Genomic DNA, 21,168 nt, shown 5'->3' on the forward strand with positions numbered 1-21,168 from the left:
CCGGATTGGCACCCACTCTCCGAAATTCCGAACGAGCGAAAAATTGCGTCACGCATTTCCTGATTGCAGGCATACTCGCAAAATATACTTTCAACAAGGAAATGACGGGAAAAGAAATCTTTTTACCCTTCGAGATAACGCATGAGTCGGGGTGCAAAAGATGAATCTAAGCAAGAATTAAAAAAGGCTTTAAGAATACAAGTTACGAGTACAAAATTACAAAGACAAAAGGGTTTAAGCCCCAGGCGCAGGTGCAGGCGGGCGGCGGTCTTTGCAGCGGCTGATGGAGATGACGTCGCTGAACCGCTTCCCTGTGCTGCTGGGCACGTCCCCTGGACCGCTGAACGTGGTGGGCCATGTTCCTCTGGGCCCAGTTGGGAGCAGGGACTAGCCACGGCTGCGGAGCGGCGTACGGTTGAGGCGCCGGTGCTGCTGGAGCAGGGACGACTACTTCCGCTTGGACGCCGATTGAAGATGATCGACGAGGCGACGTCTGAGTCGACGCATCTTGGGAGGTCCGCACTTCGATGCTAGAAGCATCCGAGGGTGTGGGGCTGAGAAGCCTCTCTTCCTCTGAGAGGGAGATGAACCAGGAGGAGTGACTGGGGGCCTGAGCAGGTGGAGGTAGTGGCGTGGGTTCCCTACGGCTGGTTATCAGTCGCGGACGAGTGGGGATTCTTTGCACCGCAGCAGGGACAACAGCTTGCCAAAATTCCATGTCCTTCAATCCGTGTACAAGACGAAGACATTTGTCCCCGATGAATTCATTACAGCAATGCACCAACTCCAGAACCAAAGCAAAAGAGTCGACTTTGAATGGAATCTCCGTCGCGAACCATTCCTTTTTTTTTTTTTTTTTTTTTTATTCTACAAAAGAGTTTACAAAGAGTATACAAAATGAAAATTACATGCGAAAATGACAATAAATTGGCAGGGATATTAAGACAAATTTAAGATTCTACAGCAGAAAAACATGAGGACATTAAGACAGCAGATCAGGCCCAAAAGAGTGTGATAAAATAGAAGACTTTAAATGAAGACAGCCAATGATTAGAGAGCATGTAGGAAGACTGGAGGTAGTGTAGGTTAAGGCATTAAACAAAGCGTAGAGAGACATTTAGAGCCAGAAAGTAAAGTCTGAGAGAGCTAAGTAAGGACCTTAATTTGATGTAGAAGACTGCCCGGCTGCACCTTTCGGTATATCAACGGGTGGCGAACCATTCTACGTCAAAGTACGATTATACTGCTTTGACATCAGTCGTAATGCATTCGTAGTAGGAGTGGACCACTTTCCTCGGGATACCGTTAATGATGCCCGCGAAAAACGTGTCCTCCCTCTCTACTACACGGGAAACTCGCTTCCTTGCACTAATTTCCACAGCGATGAACATGCATGCCCACCGACGACGCAGGGGCGTCGACCTCCGTAATTCCGCTTCCACGATGGCCCATTTTTCGTAAGAATGATTAAAGGTGGGCCGCGATAGCGTGGAGGATTTCCTCAAATCCCTTATGGCGAGGGGGTTCGTCAGGTTCGACGATGGAGGGGCTGAACAAATGCGCCGAGGAGAGTCCCTGAAATAGTATAATTGAGTAAAGTTAATATGACGATCTTAAAAACATCTAATGAACGTGTCCCCTCCCCCCCCCCCAAAAAAAAAAAAAAAAAAAAAATTCTGTAAAGGTCCGCCTCTGGTGGCTTGGCCCTCCAACCGTGACTGCAGAAGTTAGGTGCTCTTGAGCGTCACATGCTAATCTGCGGGGGGGGCTCATTTCAAGGGCATACCTGCTTACCGAAAAAAATTTCTCCCCCCTTAATTTTTTAACATCGATAGAAATTTTGAGCCTCCGCTATAGCACGAAACACGCTATTAGTATAAGGCAATTTTGGACAGTTCGGCCCTCTAACGCTCAAAAATTCTGGAGCCGGTGTGAGTGTAATAGTGAGTGCTGTAGGTGGCGGGTGATATGATATGTATTATGCGCCCGGCATAGGACGTAGTGGTAGAGAGGACAACATGCTCACGAAAAGAACTCAAACAGTCGACCCTCGGGATTTTCCTCGATATATTTACAATTTTGTACACATGTCTGGAGACCAGACGAACCATAATTTCCTTTACACAAAATAAACTGGAAAAACCTTAATGACCTTAGTGACCTGGTCCGTTCATAAACATAAATATCTCTCCTTACATAGGAAATAATTAGGCACATACAGAATTACACAAATGAGTTACAATACAAGATCGACAAGAAAAATTACATACACAATAGAACAAGTACGGTACATTTCAACACTTACAAGAAAAATAAAGAGTTTGGGAAAAAGAGAGGGGGGGAGTATACCTTGCAACGGATAACTACACAAATTATAGACTTACAAGATCCATAGATTTAACTACTTGAATCTGTCTGTGACTCGGGGGATGGCGACGGCAGCAGGACCACCGGTGATGAGACCACCACCAAAAAAATGTTTTAAAGGTCCGCCTCCGGCGGCTTGGCCCTCCAACCGTGACTGCAGAAGTTAGGTCACATTATCACATCTCAAGCAGTGAATGAGTGAAAGTACCGAGCGATGGAATTGTGTCACGTCATTTGCAGGAAGACTAAAAGCGCTCATTTCATAGTCATGTTCTAAGTATTTTGTGCATTGTTATGTCTTGAAGTTAATGCAGTGTACTTCTACGTGACGAAGTCTCACACTTCTTTCTCCAAAGTCCACCAGCATGTCTGAGTCCGAGGTTATCAAAGTTGGCTCTCGCAAGAGCAAGCTAGCAATGATTCAGACAAACTTTGTGATAAACAGGCTGAAAGAACTGCATCCTCATTTGAATTTTGAAATAGAGTCCATGGACACCATTGGTGACAAAGAACTGCACAAACCCCTACCGAAAATAGGTGAAAAAAGTCTCTTCACCGCTGAATTAGAGATTGCACTGAAAGAGAAGAGGGTTGATTTTGCTGTTCATTCACTGAAAGATTTACCCACCACTTTACCGGAAGGTTTAGTTTTAGGAGCTGTATGTAGGCGAGAAGATGCAAGAGATGTTGTTCTCTTAAATGGAAAGTATGAAGGCAAAAAGCTGAAGGAACTTCCAGAAAGAAGTGTTATTGGCACAAGTTCACTCAGGAGGACTGCTCAACTTCGCCGCAACTATCCTCAATTCACCGTAGAAAATATTCGGGGCAATCTTGAGACAAGATTTAGAAAATTGACCTCGGAAGAAAACAGCTATGCTGCTATTATTTTAGCATCTGTAGGTGTTAAAAGAATGGATGGCTGGATCGTATTGGACAGGTCTTAGATGGAGAGGAAATGCTTTTCGCTGTTGGGCAGGGAGCTCTTGGAGTTGAGTGTCGTGAAAATGACCCAAAAACCCTATCATTATTGGAATCACTGCATGATTTTGAAACTGTCTGCTGTGTCATTGCTGAAAGAAGTTTTCTACGAAAACTAGAAGGAGGTTGTTCGGCTCCTGTCGGTGTTTACTCAAAATTCAGTAATAATACGATTCAATTTGTTGGTGCTGTTTGGAGTTTAAATGGGAAGAAATAGCTGAAGCTTGAAGAAAAATTGAATTTAAATGAAGCATGCCCTGACTGATGAAACTGAGGAACCTAAATCGAAACTTATGCATCTGGAGAAAAAAAATTTTGTTGGAATCGCTGCTGGATCATTTAGTCTATCAAAGCTTGCAGCTGTCGAAAATTTTGGCGAAGAAGTCGCAAACAATTTAATCAAGCGAGGTGCCTCAGAAATTATGAGTGGAGCTAAAGACGAAATAAAGCGATCGATAGCAGTTGGAAATTCTGGTGAAAAGGTTGTAAATAATTTAATCAAACATGGTGCCTCCATAAATGTTATCACTGCCAAAGACGAAACAAAATTGTGGACAACCAGTTTGTAATGTTCATTTTGTTATGAGCTTATCTGAGTAATTTCATTGCCATAAGCGTAGCTAGAAGGCTGGTGCCCCACGAAAAATGTGATTGCTTGTAGCCACTTCATACCGTCAGTCGTACGAGGATAGTGAATGGGTCTTTGGTCCCCCACAAAACATTTACAATCATGCTCATGATCATGGCATGATTGAAGTGTGGAAAATGTTAAAATGTTTCTCTGTACATAGAGTTGTTAATCAGGTGCTTTCAAGCGTCACATACTAATCCGCAGGGGGGCTCATTTCAAGGGCATACGTGCTCACCGAAAAAAATTTCTCCCCCCTTAATTTTTTAACATCGACAGAAATTTTGAGCCTCCGCAATAGCACGAAACACGCTATTAGTATAAGGAAATTTTGGACAGTTCGGCCCTCTAACGCTCCAAAATTCTGGAGCCTGTGTGAGTGTAATAGTGAGTGCTCTAGGAGGCGGGTGATATGATATGCATCATGCGCCCGGCATAGGACGTAGTGGTAGAGAGGACAACATGCTCACCAAAAGAACTAAAACAGTCGACCTTTTGGGATTTTCCTCGGTATATTTACCATTTTGTACACATGTCTGGGAACCAGACAAACCACAATGTCCTTTACACAAAATAAACTGGAAAAACGTTAATAAACATAAAATTACTAGAATATTCGAAAATATTGGTGTCGGCGGGCAGTGTATCGCTCCTGAGCAGCGCCTCAATCCTGTACTCTATTTCTCTCTCTCTTCTTGCAGGGTCAGGAAATTTTTTGAAGCATGAGAATTTTTCCTCATTTTCTTCAAGAAAAACACAAGCATGAAAAATGAAAATTAGCCTCAGGACAAATATCAAAACAATTTAAACCAACGGTTGAGTTTCGGTTCCGGGACTGTGACCCGGTCCGTTCATAAACATAAATATCTCTCCTTACATAGGAAATAATTAGGCACATACAGAATTACACAAATGAGTTACAATACAAGATCGACAAGAAAAATTACATACACAATTGAACAAGTACGGTACATTTCAACACTCACAAGAAAAATAAAGAGTTTGGAGCAATATAAACTGACTCGAAAGGTTTGTTATCAATTGCACTTTCAATGCAAAAATGGGCCTCCGGCCAATTTATCAGAGTATCATTGCAATGATAGTATGCATATGATATATTGCAATACGATATATTGCATATTGCAATGAAATGTGGATAGAATAAAGTACACACACTCCAATCAATACGGAGCAGTGGTCCTTTAGAGAACCGGTTGGATACTTCGAGCACAGTTTGGAGAGTTGAGGACAAAAAAAAGGGGAAGACTTTAGGTTGTGAAACACTGAGCCGCTTCCAGGAGGAGACGATGGAGGATGCGCAGACCCTCTCGATTCAAGTGAAGCAAGTCTACTCGGCGATTCTGATGACCTCTTTTAGGAAAATAAAACTTTTCGTAAAATCGGCGATCAGGTTCCCAAGAGTCTTGACGCATCAAGGGAGAGAAGCTGTCAACCACAAGAACACGATCACGCAATGATTCTCTGGAGCAAAAGCTCGACAACCATTGATTGACCACATCAATCTTGCGATTGACATGCGCAGGAAAGAGAGGAATAGGAGGGATTCTGCCGACGACGATGAAGCGGAAGTGTCTTTCGGCATAAAGAAGGAGGGCGTTCAAGGCCTTTTTAAGGGATGGGACATCAACTTTCGCCTTGATGTCGTCAGTCCCTGCTTAAATGATAAGAATATCCCTGTTTTTGTCGAAGGCTTCATTTCTTGAAAGGCGCTTAAGAATCTGGGTTTTTAGGATCGATCTGAGCCACAGATCATGGTTCGCCGGAGGAAGGCAACAAGCAGAAGCACCACTAACTGCCAAGGATACAGAATCTTCGACAGGAAAATTATCAAGTATACGAACCAATTGACTGGCTCCACGGAAAACGTACATGATGACAGATGAAGTAACTAGGTTAGGTGTGAAGAATAGAAAGTAAAGACAAATCAAGAGAAAAGATTAGCTCAGAAGAGGAACAAGAGTTCGGACCAGAGATAAGAGATCAGTTGGAGAGCGGATAAGATACGAACGTTACGCTACCTGATGAATTCTTCCAGAGAACCAGAAGTAACTGTCGTGTCTGCTGGACCAAAGCTTAAAATTTTATGCAATTTCAATACAAAAATTTACGATGTATCGCCATGATCTAGTGATTGGAGGCAACAAATATCTGAGTATCATCAATAAACTACTTGATTAGTAAAATTAATAACTGAATCGCCACCTAGTGATGCTTCTCACCGGAATCTCTGAATGATCACAGAAATGAAATGTACAAGAATTCAGTTAATCACTTACTTGTGCCACAACTCTGCTCAAATTTTGTACAAATTTACAAAAGCAAGAATAAGGATAAAAGGATACATCGATTGCGCAGCCTTATGCTTACGTACATTCTGTGATTTAGAGTGGAAGCAAACATGAGAATTTCTACTTACAGGTTACCTACAGAAAAATAATGTACAAATAAGAATACTCTACATTCGAGCCAATGGAGGACTTGGTCTCGATGAAGAACTTGATGTTGCTGTCATCGCTCATCATCACTGTACAATCTGAAATCTCACTCGGGCCACAAAGTAATCATTGCTGAGTACTAGCTTTCACTACTTAACATGCACCTGAAACATAATGAAAGTATAATCAAGTCATATTTTCTCAGCTCTTTTAAACTCATGGATTTTAATCATGAGATTTCATTTCTCTCAAATGGATTTAAGCATCTGTTACTATTAATTTCTTTTCCTTCTTGAATTCCTTTCCTGCAAGTGCTCAGGAGCATATCTCCGAATGGATAAAATTGATTTACTGTGAATGGTGTCGTATGTGAATGTGTGTGGTAAGAAAGTTTCCTTAATTAATCATTTTCCCCACACATTCACACACAGCCGAGCCTGGTTGATTTTTTACGTTTAAAGTAAAGAAGCAAGGATACAAGAAAAGCAATTTTTCATTTCTATACGCACTCTTTTAGCCTTCAAAGTTTTTTTGGGGTGCCCTCGAGAACTCATTGAAAGTCCTAGATTTTAACAATTAGAAGTCCCTTAAAGTCCTTAATTTTGCATTCAAAAGGTTGTCATAAGCCATGATATGGTACCTGAATAGAAAAAAGACTGTCCTAATGTAGAGACTTCTGTTAAGGAAAAGGCATGACAAACCTTTTTCGGTGAGATTTAATGATGACACACAGGTTACTGGATGGTATACATAATCAAATGTGGTTCAATATCTTGGTCAAGAGATGGGTTAGTCTTGATGAAGGACTTTGTGTCATCATGTAGTTCCCACTGACCATTTCGCCGTCTTGCCTAGGCCACGGAATGAGATCTGATCGGCACATACTCAATTACACCACTCAAAACGTACCTGAAACATAATACAAGTATACTCAGTTTGCTTCAAAATCATTTATAGAACTGTTCCTTACTATCATTTCAATTGTCTCTCAACGTGCCACTTACTTCAAGCATTGCGCAATGCTTGAAGTATCCCCTTAGGTTTGTAGGAGTCAGTGCGCGTACTGACGCCTACAAAACTAAGTGGCTACCTCACGCACTGCGCAATGTTTGCGCAAACCTTGAGATCCTACCCCATGAGGCCGTCATGCATAACAATAAATAATTACCGCATGATTTCCAATTTACACTCCTCTGATGCATGTCACAATAGCTGTACGGACCTTAAGTTACTTTAATGTGGAGAAAATGGGTGTGAAAATTTTGCAAAGTTGCAATACTCTTAGCCCCTATATGTAAAATGTAATCCATATTCTTATCAATTGGATTTCAGAGGTAAAATAAGAGGGATGGGAGCAATTTGCGAGAATTTCAGGTAGAATAACAGCTTGCGGAGCGAAGTTTATTAAAAATAATGGGGGAAAAAAAGAAGAAATAAAATATATAAAGCAGCAATACTTCTTGGATGCGGGGGAAGTTTACTTAGTACCCTTCTAATGTTACTGAGAAAAACATAGGATTTACAACAAATCTAGGAGCGTATTATTCACCAAAAATCTAGGTATAGGTACATTGCTCCTTCAGTGGGAAGAATTATACTATGTACTTTAATAAATCATAAAGCAACGTAACCAAAAAATTAGCATCCAATACAGACACAGCATTCAGAGGGTGAAAATAACATATGTTTTCATGACTTAAAACAGAATATGAATTTGCCAACTCCAGTTCAAAGCAGTACAAATGCTCATTGAAAGATATTGTTCTGAAATTTCTGAGAAGAAAGTAAACAACTCCACCACTGCTTACAAAAATGTTTTTTATAAAACCAAATATTGGAAGACTGGTAACTTCATCTACATCTACGTATAGAGTTTCTCCTTCACAATAACGAGTGCCCTTAAATTCAATCCACGGTGTTCTGATTGTAGTCTTATCTTTCAAGATTCCAGGGATAGGTGTGGTAAAGATAAAATCTTCAATTTCAGCCAAAAATTGTTCATTATTATTAAACGCTTTGTCCTGCCCGGTACGTAATTTATTTTCTGTGAATTCTTTTAAAAGAAAATCATGGCCTAGTTTTAATTGACATTTACGACCCGCGTCTTTGTTATTCAATGATCAATATCTACCAAAAAATTCGGTTTGCATGGAGCAATGTTGATTTTTCCCTGAATGATTGCCCAAGGAAATTACCGAGATAACAAATTATGGAGGCTTCTTTTGAAGGAGGTCAATCCCAATTCGGAAAATCCCACATGCATTCAGGAATAATATTCATAGACGAGGGCTTACGACTTTCATAGATGGATGTCTTTGAATTCATAGACAAATAACGATTCTTCCGGAGACTTCCATTCCCCTGGGCCGTTCAAGTTGGAATTTTTGATATCCTCTATAAACCCGTCTTCGGGCAACTTATTCCTACAGGAAACTTGAACGGCCCAGGGGAATGGAAGTCTCCGGAAGAATTTCTTTCCATTTTCTATTAGTTGGTGGTCGGTAGTTGTTGAGAAAGGAAATCGGCTACTTGTTTCGCCATCTGTATCAGCTGCGGTTCTGTGAAAACGGGAGCGCCTGGAAGGAGAAAGAACATAGTTGAACAGATATTTCTTCGGCTTGCGACAGCATTGCTGACACTTTTTATTATTTGATGTTTATGTTCAAACCTAATGCAAGAAAAATGCACCAGAGGTCCATGTTTTCGCATAATGCCTGGATAATGAGTGATACTATGGAATTTAAAAGGGAGACATTTCTTTGTTAAACATTTGTACAAATAATGATGTTCAGATATATAGGAGGTTAAGAGGTTGCAAACTGTAAGATCTACAGTTGGGCTCATGACAATATCAACAATTTTGCGGAGAGCTGTGTACAGTATCCAAACTGGGTCATTCTCAGGTATTGGCCGGCCCAGATTAGCGAAGAGGAGCCCAAAGTACTTAAGAAGTTTTGTACATTAGGTTTGAACATAAACATCAAATAATAAAAAGTGTCAGCAATGCTGTCGCAAGCCGAAGAAATATCTGTTCAACTATGTTCTTTCTCCTTCCAGGCGCTCCCGTTTTCTCCCGGAAATAATTGCCAGCCCTTTGTAATTGGCCAATTATCGGGGTGGTATTTTACTCTTACTTTCTTCTCATTAACATTCTTGGTGAGCAAGACCATTTCCGGGAACTGGGATCTTGTTTTGAGGTAAAATTCCTCCAGCAAACTGGTATCTAATGCTGCCTGATCTGCAGATAAGAACCATTCTGAGGTACACGTAGAAGTCGGGTTGGGTGCATTTCCTGTAATGTGTCAAAGCAAAGGTAAGTATGAACACATTTACATAAGGTTTACCCCAACTCTAGGTTCTTATTTTAAATTCAGTTTAACAGGAAATACCGCAGCAGACGCAAGTGCCCTTCCGAACCTCACACTCTAAAAAATATTCCACATGTGGGATGAAAGTGAATCCCTGTAAATAAACATGCGTACTCCTTGCCTATGAACAAGTTCGATTTCAGACTACCGAAGAATGCCTACTTACGAAACGAAGTGATCGAAGAATGTTCCGCTTAGGGGAAAAGGGACATCAGAGAAAACAACCTATGGTAGATACTGTATATTGCATAACGGTATTTCTTAATTACCTTCATTAGATTGCACAATTTCGTGATCATCAACGCTGTGCTGCGGGCTGGCTTCAGTATGCACAATTTCGTGATCATCAACGCTGTGCTGCAGGCTCGGTACTGTCTGTTCAGAAGTTAAGGGAGGATTTTCATCTTGAATTTCAGGCCCCTGAAAATCAGGTCCCTCCGGTACGTTGTGTGGAGTCTTCTCTGTAAAAAAAAAATGAAAGGCACGTCAGGTATGAGCAAATTCATATTACGAGGAGAACTACGTGTAAAAGGTTTTATTTCATTGTTCCACAGCATAGACCTATTTAGGAAGTAACATGAACGAAGAAAAAAACAGGGAGGAATAAAAAAATAATTATTACCTATCTTCCTTTGGATGCGCTTCTTCGGCGGCTGTGCGATATAATCTTCTTGTGCATGGATGATACTCGGCTCATGATCTTCTCTCTGCCTCTTACTATGATCTTCGTGATGCTGATTTCCACACGACGGGTTGTTCTCCTTAATTGCAAGATCATTGCTTCTTAGATTTCTCGCAGAAACTGGCAATAAATATGGAAAGTTGGTTAGTATATAAAATAAAACATTCGAATCTTAATCACCGCCTAGGCATCTAGGGCCATCACACCTAGGAACCTTCGAATGAAAAAATTCACCACCCTAAGGAATTAAACCTGCTCCCAGGTCATAAACCAGCGGATCGCTTGTTCTTGAACAAGCTCCGGGAAACCAACCCCTAAGTTTTTGTGTAAAAAATTATTAATGGGTTCGGAGGGTAACCATCCCTTCCGTGATCGCAACTCTGTCAATAAATATGGAATTTTGGTTAGTATATAAAATAAAACATTCGAATCTTAATCACTGCACAGGCATCTAGGGCAATCACACCTAGGAACCTTCGAATGAAAAAAATTCACCACCCTAAGGAATTAAACCTGCTCCCAGGTCATAAACCAGCGGATCGCTTGTTCTTGAACAAGCTCCGGGAAACCAACCCCTAAGTTTTTGTGTAAAAAATTATTAATGGGTTCGAGGGTGATCATCCCTTCTTTCCTACTCTCTGGAGCAATCCTAAGGACACAAAGAAAATTTATGTATTAATTCCTAATAAAGCATCAATTAATAACACTGACGCACGCAGGCATAAAAAAAAAAAAAAAAAAAAAAAAAAATACCTTTATCCTTAAGTCCCCTTCTCCTAGGGGGGAGGAATACCGATTCATCTTCTGACGCGTCTGGCTGTTGTTCTTCGCCGGTTGCTTCTTGCTGTTGTCCGCGCAGATTGCTTTCTTCTTGATGACACTGCTTCTTCTTGATGACCGTTGCATCCAAATATCTGGGGAGTGTATACTTCTCCCCCCTGTGTTGGGGGTTTTTGTTACGCGTCCCGCCGCCCTTCAACGTGAACTCTTTGCTGGGATCCTCGTTGGGGGGTAAGTGGCGCGTCGTGGAGATGACAAAATTTTTTATCTTAAAGGCAGGGTCCAGACCCTCTAGATTCTGCACGCTGTATTTGGAAGATCCGTTGGAAAAGTAATAAATATATTTCTGTATGTTGAGGGATTCCCTGATGAAGGTGAGTACCTCCTCCATTTTCTGGAACAAATGAATGTACATACAGAATTTTATTTTGAACGAATGAGCTCCTGAAAACTGAAGTTTTAGGGTACTAACAAAGTTTGGAAGAAATAGCCCTATACTGCCCGACTTATAGTACATGAACTAGTATTTTACTTGTTCATGAGCAACTATTATGTTGCTCATGTACCACTGAATATGTTGGTTATGAACGTGACAAAAATGTAAGAGAGTTTGCAAGTCTGCACCGTACAGGCAAATCTACCCTTGCCCGACGCTCATAATATTCATGAACATGTGCATATGTTGCTTATTAGAATTTCAATTATAATCTTACGTGTACCTCTACAATCTTCATTCCATATTGTAGTCAGTATTCGAGGAGGGACGACGATAACGAGTACTTTTAATAAGCTTTACTAAATATTCAACTTGCAATTTGAAACAATAAGTGAAAAAAAACTCACCTCCTTCAGTGTTTCTGTAGACAGGCTCTCAATCTTTACATACACCCGGCCGCCGATGGACCATACGTCGCCCTCTGACATTCCCATGAGGTACTGCCGTATCTTAAAAAAATGTTCCTTTGGCATGCATCCGTCTACTGCCTTATCCAGTGTCACAATTTTCAGCTGACTATTAAAAAAAATAACGGGCGTGTATTTTGATTTTACGAAGAACTTCAGATGCGGCGGTGATACTTGTGGGATAATCACATTTTTCAAATTAGAGCCCCACTTTTCTGCTCGTGTTCTGTAACATAAGAGATGGATTTTCAATAGAAACATTATATTCACAGGTAATGTTGGGGGAACCAACCCAAGGATTTAAAACAAAGGGAGTAATGAATTATTACGTCTAGTATATAAACCAGCAGTCAGTTGTTCACAAACAGGTGCATATGTTGCTCATGAACTTACCAAAAACACACCCCTAAATAAGGACATCGGGGCTGAGGGGTGCCATTCCGGGCGGGAATAAACAGCCCCATGAATTATTACGTCTAGTATATAAACCATGAACTTGCCAAAAACACACCCCTAAATAAGGACATCGGGGCTGAGGGGTGCCATTCCGGGCGGGAATAAACAGCCCCATGAATTATTACGTCTAGTATATAAACTAGCAGTCACTTGTTCACAAACAGGTGCATATGTTGTTCATGAACTTGCCAAAAACACACCCCTAAATAAGGACATCGGGGCTGAGGGGTGCCATTCCGGGCGGGAATAAGAGCCAAAAATATATGATTTAGGGAGGATCTCATCTCTGGTGGTAGACAAGGTAATGAACAATAAGTGGCATTTATTTTATTGACGCCAGCGTGTCCTCCCAACACATTCCCTACTTCAATATCATCGTTATCAAGGAAAAGTGGAAGAATAATGCCGTCTTTACCTTTTGTAGCATTTTTCCAGCATTGACCCTGAATGACATTTTCAATGATGACGTGTTCGGTCTTAAGTTTTTCCATGTAATCCAGCGTAGTCCGCAAGACACCTTCTTGCTCCAAAAATAAACGGAAAACATGCCGAAGTGGAATAAAGAAACTTGTCTCTTTGGTGCGCACAACACAAAATTTTTTCTTAAATTTTCTTCTTTTAAATGAGTAACCTAAAGTTAAAGGTTTTGGGGGCACGTAGAACCCTTTCTCCTTTAAAATTTTTATCGTACGATAGTTTGTCTTATAAGAATTAAAAGTCTCCTCAACGAAAGTAAATAATTCTTCCACGTTTGGAATGATATATTCTAAATTTGCATTGACTGTATCAGTGGAATGGTGCAAACACTTATGTTTATAGGCACTGTTGATGCTCTGAACCAGATCAATCACTGATTTAACAGTCATTTCAGCATGCGTCATTGGAATGCTTGGGGAACTTTACATAAGGCTGCAAAAATTAAAAACTTTGGATTCTATTGCCTCCTTGATAGTTTTATTAGTTAGCTCATGGTTCACTTGACTAATGACAGAGTTCTCAAGAGGTGCAACATGTTCAACCAGTTCAGGAAAGGAGCTTGAAATATTTTCAGATATTTCAGTGCCAGAAGCTCCAGAGGTTGAAACATTCTCTAAGGATTGGTTGTCAACAATTTCAAAATTTGAGGATCCAAGTTGATCTTCAATAGTGCTCAAAAGAGCAGGCTCCTGCGAGCCATTTAAAACAATGCTTTGACCTAATGAGCATTTTTTGCTTTTTGCAACTAGACATATTTGTACTTGCAACAAATGTTTTTTGAAAGCTTTAAAATTCAGGGTTCGGTGGCACAATTTACATTCGACTGGATCTAATTGCGTCACTCCATGAAAACACTGTAGGTGACTGAAAAGAGCATCAACAGAGACAAAGCAGCGATTGCACCTGGATTTTACACAAGGGATCATTTTTTAATCTGAACTACAAAAATTATACCAATTCGGAGGAAAGACGTATATCATTACACTTAAATTAAGGAATTATAGGATGAATTTATGAGAATTTTAAAGGAGAAATGATTTTACTTATTCCTCAACCTACAACAAGAGTTTTCTTATCTAAAAATTTGCGAGCGGAAATGAAATTAGGAAAAGATTCAGCAAAGAGCTTGAAATTAATGATGCATGAGCTCATGTTTCAACGTAGTCAAACATGGATACTGGAGTGCATATTCAGGTTCAACCTCATACAAAAAACTTTTTATAAACTTACGCTCGGCTCCTACCCGGTCTTACGGTCTTGGAAGCCGCGCGGGCTCCAGGGGACATCATTTAAACTGAGCATCATTTATCATTCAAACAGCGCAAGTCGGGGCTGTTGTTAAGGAAGAGGTGACCACTGAGAGACCCTCTTCCATAACCGCGAGGACAAGAGCCTCTGCTTCCTCGTCGACTTCGGGGCCGAAGTCACCCTCCACATCGCTGCACTATGGTCTGGGGGCGCCGAATTGTGGCCATAAATCAGGAAATGATCAGAATATCATGAAATTTGGTGTACTTATGTTTTTTGGGTCGCTGAATTCAAATTTGACCTTAGTTTTACAAAATTCTTAAATCCAAGATGGCGGCAGGCCCTTGAAACCAAAAAATTAGAAGAAAAGCCAAAATATGATTAGAATACCAAATTGAATGTCAGTTTAATGTTTTGAAGGTTGTCTCACTATAATATGAAATCTATTTTTCAATGATCAAGAGGTTATCAAGGCAGAAGCCCCAAAAATACGTATTTAATCCAGAAAAATAAGAGGAGAAGAAATGATTGAAATTGAATCAAGTCAGTACTATGTTTTTCGGTCTATTGATCCTGACTGGAGCGTAAGTTAAAAAAATTGCACATTCAATATGGTGATATTCGTGTTAGCAAGACATATGGCATTAGCCCTTTAGGGCGCCCCCTCCCCGAACCAAAAATTGTCCCTAAAAATTTTCATTTCAAGCGATTTTTTAAAAATAATTTACTCTTTGATCATCAAACCCTGCTAGCAAAATTTTCTAGATATACTCAATACTACTTAGACCTAAATAGCTTTGACATTCTTATACTCAATGGAGGCTGTCAACCATTCTGCGCTGATTTTCATGGTTAGAATTATTATAAAGATTCTAGGCCTAATGAATCGTGGCCAAAAATCCGATTTTTGAAAGTACGAAAATCTGGCAATCGAGCATATAATCCTTACCTACATCCTTTAGTAGGTGTGAAATGACCTATCAAATCTTATGTAATTGTTTTTATGATCAGATATATGGTGGCGAACTTCACATCCTCCGAGGTAAGTAAAGAAACGTGAGAATTTAAAGTGCACGTTATCGTGTATTGCCTTGTGTCGCTTTGTGATAAGTTGGCGTAGATCCCCGATCAAATATGGAAAAGAAAGGTGAAAGTAAGTACTTTTTGATGGTTTAATCGTTTTTAGTATTAAGATTAATTTTATGACCACCATGAGACTCCAAAGTTTTGTCCTAATTTAGGCAAAAAATTGCCTTCACCTTAAGTTTTAGTTATCACTAACACGAGCTAACACGTTCTTATCAGTGCAAGAATGTAGCTCATATGTTCCTCTAACAGGATATCATAGGTTTTTTTGCATCTTTTTGCCTCTGGGGCCTTCAGACCCAGACCCAGATCAGACCCTAAAACCTTGCGGATTACCATTCTCGGGTTGCCTAGCCATGGAATTGAACTCGGAACCTCTTGATCTTATAGCCAGCACTCCAACCACTACGCACCACAGCGGGCCGAGTTAATAAATTTGTATTATGTATACAGGCTGAAGAATAAAAAAAAATACCCAAGTTTTATCCACCATTTGTCGTTTTTCCGGAGAAAATATTATTTTGCTTAAAAATGAGGTTTTTTGCAAAAAAACTTTATTTTCCGGAAATCTGGCAAGTGCTGGAAAAAAACTGATATCATTTTCGGATTCAGCAGCCAAAAATACATATGAATCACCCTATATCAAACGTTGACCTTGTCTCATCTCTCTTATCTCCTTCTGCAATGAAATCAGATTGCGCAGAAAATCGTATAAGTCCCTCACTAAAATGACCAAAAAAGGCCCCAGAGGCAAAAAGCGGCAAAAGCGGCAAAAAAACCGATGATATCCTGTTAGAGGAACATATGAGCTACATTCTTGCACTGATAAGAACGTGTTAGCTCGTGTTAGTGATAACTAAAACTTAAGATGAAGGCAATTTTTTGCCTAAATCAGGACAAAACTTTGGAGTCTCATGGTGGTCATAAAATTAATCTTAATACTAAAAACGATTAAACCATCAAAAAGTACTTACTTTCACCTTTCTTTTCCATATTTGATCGGGGATCTACGCCAACTTATCACAAAGCGACACAAGGCAATACACGATGACGTGCACTTTAAATTCTCACGTTTGTTTACTTACCTCGGAGGATGTGAAGTTCGCCACCATGTATCTGATCGTAAAAACAATTACAGAAGATTTGATGGGTCATTTCACACCTACTAAAGGATGTAGATAAGGATTATATGCTCGATTGCCAGATTTTCGTACTTTCAAAAATCGGATTTTTGGCCACAATTCGGCGCCCCCAGACCATAGTGCGCTGGCGGAGTGAAGAACGAGTGGCCCCTTTGTCGGACCCTCGTCGTGCTCGGTTTCAGGGGTAGGCGATGGCGGACGGTCTGTCTCGCAGCCACCAACGGCGTTGTCATCGACGTCCTGCCTCCAGCGGGCTGATTATTGAAATTGATAGACAAAGCAATAGATAAAGAAGACAAAAAGGATATGGAGGGATCCTATTGGTGGAAGCGGTGGTTGCAATGGACAAAGGATGTAGGTAATAGACTAATTAACGACAACCCACGAGAGACCCGATAATTGGTCCATCATTTACCCCCTTAGTCTATAAGAGCCACCCATTTCAACCAATAGGATCGATCTATACTCCTTATGTCTTCTGTGTCTATAGCTTTGCCTATAAATTTCAATAATCGGCCCGCAGGCCTGCATCTCGATCAACGATTCGACACTGACTGATTCGTCGACAGGTGGCAGCCAGGCCTCCTTATCGGGGCCATAAGAAGGGGGCTGTTTCACGGGCTCTGACGTGGAGGGGGTTGGAGCGGGGGGTCATCGCCATCCCGTTTACGCTTCCTCAATTCCTTTGGGGGTGGTGGAACATCTGCCTTGAAGGGAGGGTGTGATTGTGGGGGGCACGCACGCGGTCTGGCGATGACCCTCCTCTCCACCTCCCCCCTCACTGCCCATAAACCATGAGATAAAATGTTCGATACAACGGCTGCCTTAGCCAAGATTTGTTCCCTCATGCGTCGAAGCTTCGTTAGATAAGAATCCAACCTGCGGGCCGATTTTTGAAATTGATAGACAAAGCTATAGACAAAGAAGACATAGGGAGTATGGAGCGATCCTATTGGTTGAAATGGGTGGTTCCGATAGACTAAGGGAGAAAATGATGGACTAACTATCGGCTCCCCGTGGGTTGCCGTTAGTTAGTCTATTACCTACCTCCTTTGTCCATTGCAACCACCCGCCTCCACCAATAGGATCCTTCCATATCTCTTTTGTCTTCTTTGTCTATAGCTTTGTCTATCAATTTCAATAATCGGCCCGCAGGATTGAATTTCGGCACGGTCGCCGTCCCCCGATCGTCGAACGGAACGGATCCGGATCGACGTCGGTTCCGTAAATTTCGAACACAACGGCAGCCGGAAATTCTGACGAGATTTGTACACCGAGATATCCATGATGCATTTTCCACCTGGGAAAAATTCCTCCGTACTTGTACCCGGATCGGCACCGACTCTTCGAAATTCCAAACGAGCGAAAAGTTGCGTCACGCATTTCCTGATTGCCGGCACACTCACAAAATATACTTTCAACAAGGAAATGACGGGAAAAGAAATATTTTTACTCTTCGAGATAACGCAAGAGTCGGGGTGCAAAAGATGAAGCTAAGCAAGAATTAAAAAAGGCTTTAAGAATACAAGTTACGAGTACAAAATTACAAAGACAAAAGGGTTTAAGCCCCAGGCGCAGGTGCAGGCGGGCGGCGGTCTTTGCAGCGGCTGATGGAGATGACGTCGCTGAACCGCTTCCCTGTGCTGCTGGGCACGTCCCCTGGACCGCTGGACGTGGTGGACCATGTTCCTCTGGGCCCAGTTGGGAGCAGGGACTAGCCACGGCTGCGGAGCGGCGTACGGTTGAGGCGCCGGTGCTGCTGGAGCAGGCGGCGGATCGCTAGCTGGCATAGTTTACGGTCAGAACTAGGGCGGTATCTGATCGCCTTCGAACCTCTGACTTTCGTTCTTGATCAACGGGAACGTGCTTGACAAGCGCCTTCGCAGCTGTTCGTCTTGCGACGATCCAAGAATTTCACCTCTAACGTCGCAATACGGATGCCCCCGTCCGCCCCTATCGATCATTACCTCGGACCCCGCAAAGACCCGCCGCGCCGTCAGACGCCGGTGCCCGCCCGAAGGCGGGTGTCCGACGCTTCCGGGTCGTCGGCGGGCCCGGTGAACCGACGAAACCCCGGAGCCGAGGTCGTATTCTGTTATCCCATGCACCTGTATGCGGGCCACGCCCTTTCGGACGTTTTTTGAACGCCGATCGACGAGGCGACGTCTGAGTCGACGCATCTTGGGATGTCCGCACTTCGATGGTAGAGGCATCCGAGGGTGTGGGGCTGAGAAGCCTCTCTTCCTCTGAGAGGGAGATGAACCAGGAGGAGTGACTGGGGGCCTGAGCAGGTGGAGGTGGTGGCGTGGGTTCCCTACGGCTGGTTATCAGTCGCGGACGAGTGGGGATTCTTTGCACCGCAGCAGGGACAACAGCTTGCCGGAATTCCATGTCCTTCAATCCGTGTACAAGATGAAGACATTGGTCCCCGGTGAATTCATTACAGCAATGCACCAACTTCAGAACCAAAGCAAAAGAGTCGACTTTGAATGTAATCTCCGTCGCAAACCATTCTATGTCAAAGTACAATTTAACAGGTTTGACATCAGTTGTAATGCATTCGTAGTAGGGTTGGACCACGTTCCTCGGGATACCGTTAATGATGTCCGCGAAAAACGTGTCCTCCCTCTCTACTACACGGGAAACTCGCTTCCTTGCACTAATTTCCACAGCGATGAGCATACATGCCCACCGACGACCCAGGGGCGTCAACCTCCGTAATTCCGCTTCCACGATGGCCCATTTTTCGTAAGAATGATTAAAGGTGGGCCGCGATAGCGTGGGGGATTTCCTCACATCCCTTACGGCGAGGGGGGTCGTCAGGTTCGACGATGGAGGCGCTCGACAAATGCGCCGAGGAGAGTCCCTGAAATTGTATAATTGAGTAAAGTGAATATGACGATCTTAAAAACATCGAATGAACGTGTCCCCTCCCCCCCCCCCAAAAAAAAAAAATTCTGTAAAGGTCCGCCTCTGGTGGCTTGGCCCTCCAACCGTGACTGCAGAAGTTAGGTGCTTTTGAGCGTCACATGCTAATCTGCGGGGGGGGGGGCTCATTTCAAGGGCATACCTGCTTACCGAAAAAAATTTCTCCCCCCTTCATTTTTTAACATCGATAGAAATTTTGAGCCTCCGCTATAGCACGAAACACGCTATTAGTATAAGGCAATTTTGGACAGTTCGGCCCTCTAACGCTCCAAAATTCTGGAGCCGGTGTGAGTGTAATAGTGAGTGCTCTAGGTGGTGGGTGATATGATAAGTATTATGCGCCCGGCATAGGACTTAGTGGTAGAGAGGACAAAATGCTCACGAAAAGAACTCAAACAGTCGACCTTTTGGTATTTTCCTCGGTATATTTACCATTTTGTACACATGTCTGGGGACCAGACAAACCACAATGTCCTTTACACAAAATAAACTGGAAAAACCTTAATAAACATAAAATTACTAGAATATTCGAAAATATTGGTGTCGGCGGGCAGTGTATCGCTCCTGAGCAGCGCCTCAATCCTGTACTCTATTTCTCTCTCTCTTCTTGCAGGGTCAGTAAATTTTTTGAAGCATGAGAATTTTTCCTCATTTTCTTCAAGAAAAACACAAGCATGAAAAATGAAAATTAGCCTCAGGACAAATATCAAAACAATTTAAACCAACGGTTGAGTTTCGGTTCCGGGACTGTGACCCGGTCCGTTCATAAACATAAATATCTCTCCTTACATAGGAAATAATTAGGCACATACAGAATTACACAAATGAGTTACAATACAAGATCGACAAGAAAAATTACATACACAATTGAACAAGTACGGTACATTTCAACACTTACAAGAAAAATGAAGAGTTTGGAGCAGTATAAACTGACTCGAAAGGTTTGTTATCAATTGCACTTTCAGTGCAAAAATTGGCCTCCGGCCAATTTATCAGAGTAGTATTGCAATGACAGTATGCACATGATATACTGCATATTGCAATGGTAGTATTGCAATGAAATGTGGATAGAATAAAGTACACACATTCCGGTCAATACTGTTCAGTGGTCCTTTAGAGAACCGGTTGGATACTTCGAGCACAGTTTGGAGTGTTGAGGACAAAAAAAAGGGAAGACATTAGGTTGTGAAACGCTGAGCCGCTTCCAGGAGGAGATGATGAAGGATGCGCAGACCCTCTCGATTCAAGTTAAGCAAGTCTACTCGGCGATTCTGATGACCTCTTTTAGGAAAATAAAACTTTTCGTAAAATCGGCGATCAGGTTCCCAAGAGTCTTTACGCATGAAGGGAGAGAAGCTGTCAACCACAAGAACACGATCACGCAATGATTCTCTGGAGCAAAAGTTCGACAACCATTGATTGACCACATCAATCTTGCGATTGACATGCGCAGGAAAGAGAGGAATAGGAGGGATTCTGCCGACGACGATGAAGCGGAAGTGTCTTTCGGCATAAAGAAGGAGGGCTTTCAAGGCCTTTTTAAGGGATGGGACATCAACTTTCGCCTTGATGTCGTCAGTCCCTGCTAAAATGATAAGAATATCCCTGTTTTTGTCGAAGGCTTCATTTCTTGAAAGGCGCTTAAGAATCTGGGTTTTTAGGATCGATC

At 42.1% G+C, this 21,168-nt stretch overlaps 1 protein-coding gene across 1 annotated transcript; it reads left to right on the forward strand.

The window, feature by feature from the left end:
* Positions 1–2,543: 2,543 nt before the first annotated feature.
* Positions 2,544–6,325, forward strand: LOC109029896 (porphobilinogen deaminase-like). The gene is given in 2 exon segments (XM_072305984.1): positions 2,544–3,276; positions 3,279–6,325. Coding segments are annotated over 2 exon segments (828 nt in total). The 5' UTR covers positions 2,544–2,732; the 3' UTR covers positions 3,563–6,325.
* The last annotated feature ends 14,843 nt before the right edge of the window (positions 6,326–21,168 follow it).

This window comes from Bemisia tabaci, unplaced genomic scaffold (genome assembly GCF_918797505.1).
Source record: "Bemisia tabaci unplaced genomic scaffold, PGI_BMITA_v3".
NCBI lineage: Eukaryota > Metazoa > Arthropoda > Insecta > Hemiptera > Aleyrodidae > Bemisia > Bemisia tabaci.